The sequence below is a fragment of the Scleropages formosus genome, chromosome 6, assembly GCF_900964775.1.
Source record: "Scleropages formosus chromosome 6, fSclFor1.1, whole genome shotgun sequence".
Lineage (NCBI taxonomy): Eukaryota > Metazoa > Chordata > Actinopteri > Osteoglossiformes > Osteoglossidae > Scleropages > Scleropages formosus.
In genome coordinates this window covers 21,430,263-21,436,632 of record NC_041811.1, presented here as the reverse complement: position 1 = coordinate 21,436,632, position 6,370 = coordinate 21,430,263, and the positions used below count along the sequence as shown (strand labels likewise).

Sequence of the window (6,370 nt, the reverse complement as noted above, 5' to 3'; positions counted from 1 at the left end):
GCAGGTAGTACAACCTCTGCTTGGCCTTCTTCACAATGGAGTCTATGTGGGGCTCCCACTTCAGGTCCTGTGAGATGGTGGTGCCCAGGAACCTGAATGACTCCACTGTTGCCACAGTGCTGTTCATGATGGCGAGTAGGGATAATGCTGAGGTGTTTCTCCTAAAGTCCACAATCATCTCCACTGTTTTGAGCATGTTCAGCTCCAGGTTGTTATGACTGCACCAGGCAGCCACCTCTTAAGGAACTAAGAGTGGCAAACTCCCACTCTCACATAAATAATACCTACATGAAAAAAACCCATATGATCCCCAGCTGTTTCCAAACGTAAGCAACTTGAAATTAAGGTTAAAAAATGTATTTCTCACTACTGGAGAAGGTCTTAAAATTGAATTTACACAAATTTGTTTGTCAACCATCATGCAGAAGAATGATTTTGTGAAAAGAAACTGATTTTAGCAAAAAAAGGAGAATTAAAAAAATGAATACTATAATTTTATAGTGCAACATCAATACTTCTTAACTGAAGGTTTGTGAGCCATAAAGTGGTGCACAGAGTAGCATTGTTATCTCACAGCATGTGGGTTCAATCCCTGCTTGGTCTGCATGGAGTTTGCATTGTCCTCCCTATGTTTGAATGGCTTTCCAGACTATTCCAGTTTCCTGCCACACTCCAAAGATGTGTTTCAGGTGAACTGGTGATGATAAACTAACCGTAGCCTCAATCAGTGGTTATTCAGTGCCAGTCCCAAGCCCAGGAAAACTATAAAAGCTGATGCCAGAAAGGATATCAGCGCTCTCTCTCTCTCTCTCTCCTCACCTTCTCCAGCTGCAACTCTAAAACACTATGGCACTTGAAGGTAAATCAACTAAAGTGAAGTGAAAAAAGCTGAAGTTTTACATATTACTGTAAACTAGTATTTACATTTTGGGTCTGTTACAGATTTTGGCCTTAGACTTAGTATATCAGATCAATCAGCAAAAAGGTCTTCAGACAAGTCAAACACCACACTATCACGTTCTGCACTGGTGTTAGAGATAACATTTTCATATGAACCGTGTTCTTTTAAAAATAAACACTCACAGTGTCTTTTCACCCCTACATGGTCCAAGTGTTCTGAGTCACTTTCGTAACTTAGTTGATATTTATCAACCCTCTTGTTGCCGCAAGTGTGACACCATTTCAGATGCTGCTTTGTGAAGATGCTATCTCCTTGAAATTGGCCTTGCTCGTTTCTCCAGGGTCGAAAATCTTTTACAGCAGCTAGATTCTTCGAAATAGGAGTTGACTGACAAAAGGGAACAAAGTGCAATGAGTTTGACTCGCCTGGCTCAGACACACATGAGCTGCGGTTCCTTTTCACATTACAGAGATTCAAAACTAGATTGCCATCGTTGTTTTGATTCAGAAGGGGACAGCAAGTGAAACTTCGAGATATGTCTTCTGGGTCTGTTGATGCTTTAATCATGTCTTTGTTTTCCTCTGCTTCAAAGCTGCAAAACAAGTCTGCAGAGACATTGTAAAGGTTTTCAAGACCAGAAAAACCTCTTTGTGCATTTTGATGTTCCCTCAACGACGGCTGCACGGGGACAGCTTTTAACATAAGAGACCCTGATGGCGACAGAGACAATCCAGTTTCTCTTCTCTTCAGGACATGGAATATATGGGAAAGTTGACTTGAAGCTCTGACTTCAACAGATGTCTCTTGTATTCTGCTGTGATCAATGCTGGACATCATGGCGTACACACTGACATTTCCATTAGGTGCACAAGTATCATACAGGCTTTCAGAAGTACTATTATGTTTTTTATAGTAGGAATTCACACCCCCATTCAAGTCAGAAATATGACCTACATTTGATGAATTTGCATTTTCCTTTGATGCAGAATTCTGCATATTACTTATGGCCATTGCTTTTCCCCCTGACACCACACCTATCTCCCCTGCTTTTAAATCAAAAACATATTGATCAGGATGTTTTTGAAGGATTTCACTGCTTTTCACTGTTCTCAAAGCATTATGAATTACAGTTCCATCGGCCAGAGATAATTCCAAAGGGTTGCGCAGGGAGAAGCTGCTTTTGAAGTCAGTCACAACGATACTCTTAGCAGATTCATCTGCTGACACACAGCATGCTGAAGAGTCCAAACAGCTTTCATCCAATTTGTTTTTATTCTTACACTTCCTCGTTATATCTGAAGAGCAGTACTGAAGAGAAAGACAGAGAGGTATCCCATGAGCAAAAGATCCTCTACACCTTTTCCTTTTTTTGTGCAATCGTACAACTCCTTCTGGAGTAGTGCAAAAATTTTCTTCTGCTGCTGGCGACATAATTAGCCCCGGTGTCTGTTGAAAGAATCCGCATGCCGAGGTATCTCCATCGCTATGCTGCAAGAGGGACCTTCCGTGTGAGGCCAAAGTGCACTCAAAGTCATTCAGCGACGCACTGTCCTCATGTTCTGGGCGAGCCGATTCCCAGGATTTTTGCGAGAGACTGAGGTCTGCATGTTTACCTGCATTGAGAAGTCTTCTGAAGTACAGCACAACAGGGAAACTCTTGAGAGCTGAATCTGGCAAAAATATCTTGCTGGCAATAAATCGTCCTGAGATTTTTTCACCATTCAGAGAAGTGGGAAAGCTGCTGCCAGAAAACCGAGATCCATCCAGGTTAATGCCAGGCATCTATGTAAGACAGAAATATTTTTATTTAAAAAAAAAAAAAAAAAAAATGTAACAAGTGAAACTGCTCACACATACAAAATATAGCATAAAAATAAAGTACCTTTACTCCAAATACAAAGCATCTTCCTATGAAGCAATTTTCCACTGCTTTTACGAGTAAATGTTGCACATGATCCGCTTGCAGATCTTCCATTTTCTTTGATTCTTCCACCAATCTTAACCAGAGAAAACAATATTTGATCAGATTTTTCCTCTTTAATTACACCATACAGCATAGAATTTTACAACATAAAAATGAATCTAAATGTTAGCTTATTTTGAAAACTACGGCCATTTTTGTCATCACTAAATTCATAGTGTTATACAGAAATGTAGTGAAGTTGAACTAATCCCTCTTGATGTTGGTAGGGCTAAGAAATTAACATGAACTTGAATAAAATGCTTGACAAGTATAATACTTTGGTGTACAGTATGTCACGTAACATACATTGCTCACAACCACATTTGGATCTCCTTCTGTCTAACTTTGGTACTGTGAGTGATGAACATGAATAGAAATTCAATCAAAACACTCCTGCCATGGGGGAAAAAGATCACCAAACCTGCTAACAGACTATATGTGGACTCTCATTACAGAAGTGCAAACTAAGTGCTCCTATAAAAGGTTTTTAAAAACATAATGCTAAACTTTTTCTTAGCTATAAATGCACTGTTGAAAACCATTTTACACAGTAAATGATACCATTTACATTTATTCATTTAGCAGACGCTTTTGTCCAAAGCGACGTACATCTCAGCAAACCTACAATTTATGCATTGCATTAAGAGAAGATTAACACTGTATTTAGTCCATAAACTAACGGAGAGCATTCTAAACAAAGAGGGGTGTGGCGGTGCAGCGGGTTTGGCCGGGTCTCGCTCTCTGGCGGGTCTGGGGTTCAAGTCCTGCTTGAGGTGCCTTAACGAACCGGCATTATGTGCTGGGTGTGTCCCCCTGCGTCTCTGGCCTTGCGCCGTGTGTCGCCGAGTTAGGTTCCGCTTCACCGCGACCCCGCTTGGGACAAGCGGTTTCAGACAGCATGTGTATTTAGTTTCTGCATCTTTAAAGAACGTGTTTATATAATGCCTCCAGCACTGATAGATAATGTACTAAATGCAACGTTTTTAGAGAAATCATCAAAAAAAATTAAGTGTTCATTGCTGAAAAACAGGTGATGTACATTTTTTTGGATGTCATTTTTTGAGTCAGGCCATGAGATTAAGCAAAAAATCACTTGTTGTGTGGCAAGACAAAATTTAAATTGATCAGAGTTACCGGATTTTGCTTTAAAGGACACGAGCCGGACAGTACCTATGCAGGGAAAGCGCAGAAAGGCCAAAGTGAGGGTTCAGGCAGCTTCCGAAAACAGTCAGTTGGAAGATGCGACAGTCCCTTTGCACACTGAGCGCCAGCCTGTACCTGTACTCCACACGGTGCACCGCGCACCTCAAGCCACACTTCAGACACCTGTACCTGCAGGGGAAAGAAAAAAAGTGCTCATTGGAAGAGGGAAATGAAGCACATGATTCTCCGCTGCACCCCAAAACAACACTTCTGCTTTCATTTCATTGAAGGAAACACCTTTAAATACATTTCTTACGTCATTCGGCAGACTCTGTTCTCAAAAGCGACTTCAAATGAACGTCATCAGGTTATCAGCCCACACCTTATTCACCAAGGTGACTTACACTGCTAGATACACTACTTAATGAGTTACTCATGAACATACATAGCCATGGCTATGGATGAGGGAAATGGATACCAGCCAGGCAGGGTTCCATGACACGTATGATTTAACAACACAAACAAACAAACAAACAAACAAACCTTTCTTTTTTAAAAAAAGAAAACCTCATTATAAAAAGCACTGCAATAGGTACATTCCATTTAAGTTTTAAACACCATACCGCCCTATTAAAACATGATACGGGTGGTACGAGGAGGAGATCATCATGACGTGATGGGGTCGATTCCCACTCGGTGAGTCTGTGTGGAGTTTGCGCGGGTTTCTGCGGGTTCTCCGCTTTCCCTGGATCCAAGATGAGCTTTAAGCGTAGGTCGTAACTTAAACATGCATTTTATTTTAAGCGACATCTACGCATTTCACACTCTGGCGTGTCCACGTTCTGCGTCATCATTCCACGGAAACACACGGGACGTGAGAGACAGTCACGTCACCGAGAGAAGTTTTAAGTTTTACCTTTGCTCCGTCTGCTTTCTCTCCACTCTCGACAAGCAGTTCGCGCAGCTCGGGTAAAATATACATGAGTCCTGAAGTGACAAGACGGAGCATTTCACAAAAAAGAGTTTTAAAGAAGTCATTAGTACTAGGAAGGACTCCACGTAAAATACGTTTCAGTTACAACTGAAAGGACAATTTGAAGAAAATGGGGAAAAATAAAATGGCTTCCTCCATATTTTAAATTTCCTGCGAAACTGAAGCAGCCAATTAAAAAAAAAAAACCATTCCACCAATCAAAAAATAGGCCAATCAGAAAACAGAATTTAAGGTCTAGTAACGCCCAAGATTGGATGTAGGCGTGGTTTCCGCACGAAAGCTCCGCCTCCTGACACCTTCAGGGGAACGGAAACATTTCCAAACGAATTACTGTATATATTTTATAAGTCGGTGATGCCACTTCAAAAGTCACAAGAACCATCTCTTCAAACTTCCCATCTACAACAACAGTAACTTTTTGGATTGGCTCTTCACAGTACACACCAGCATTTATTTCTTTAGTCAGGGGTTGTGCCAATGCATTGTTCGTGGTACTGTAAGTTCTTTAATGAAATAATAGCACACAGAGTACATTTACATTTATTTAATAGACGCTTTTATCCAAAGCGACTTACAATAGATACTATGTAGTATTATCAGCACACACACCTTATTCACCGTGGTGACTTACACTGCTAGATACACTACTTACAATGGGTCACTCATCCATATATCAGGGGAACACACTCTCTGTGTCTCTCACACTATGAACCTGAATGGCATGTCTTTGGACTGTGGGAGGAAACCAGAGCAACAGTATAATGTTCACTGCTGCTGTCCTGAGGTCACTGCGACAGGTTGGTGTCTCTCAGTGCTGTACGCCTGTAACTCTTAAACTCATAAATGACTCAGTGATTAAAGCACAATCACAAGCAAGCCTGTGTATGTGAGCAATATTCTCAATGTTTTCAGTGTTGCTGAAATATTTTACTGCCTCAATACCCGATGTAAGGTGTTAAGCCCATTTTTGTGTTTTGTGTTTTCTGACTGTCTCCTGGGTATCAGTTACTCCTGGTTGATCCCTCAATCCATTTTCAATAACTGCTTGTCCTGATCAGGGTCGTGGTGGTTTGGAGACCGTCCCAGAACAACCGTGGACCTGGCAGGGGGAGGTACGCCCTGGATAGCACATATTACTGCCTTATTGCAGTATAGACCAAATATACAGCCATTCCATATTTTCCTCAATTTTTCATTAGTTATAACTAGGCATATTTTTTATACTAATTATGAAGCACATTGTGCAGGTGGGTCTCCAGCACAGAGTGATGGTAAAGTGTGATTCTTATAAGCATAATCAAAGTGATTTGTCCAAAGAGCCTAAAAATACAGAATATGTTCCTACTACAGCATGTTTTAAATAATGCAG

General features: G+C 41.0%; 1 protein-coding gene across 1 annotated transcript; it reads right to left on the bottom strand.

Moving 5' to 3' along the window:
- Positions 1-1,464: 1,464 nt before the first annotated feature.
- On the bottom strand, positions 1,465-5,087 carry ddias (DNA damage-induced apoptosis suppressor). Its single transcript, XM_018736705.2, has 5 exons — positions 4,924-5,087; positions 4,035-4,196; positions 2,784-2,898; positions 2,030-2,683; positions 1,465-1,506 (listed from the first exon to the last, which is right to left on the bottom strand). The coding sequence occupies exons 1-5, from the start codon at positions 5,043-5,045 to the stop codon at positions 1,465-1,467; spliced, it is 1,095 nt and encodes a 364-aa protein (XP_018592221.2). The 5' UTR covers positions 5,046-5,087.
- Positions 5,088-6,370: the final 1,283 nt, after the last annotated feature.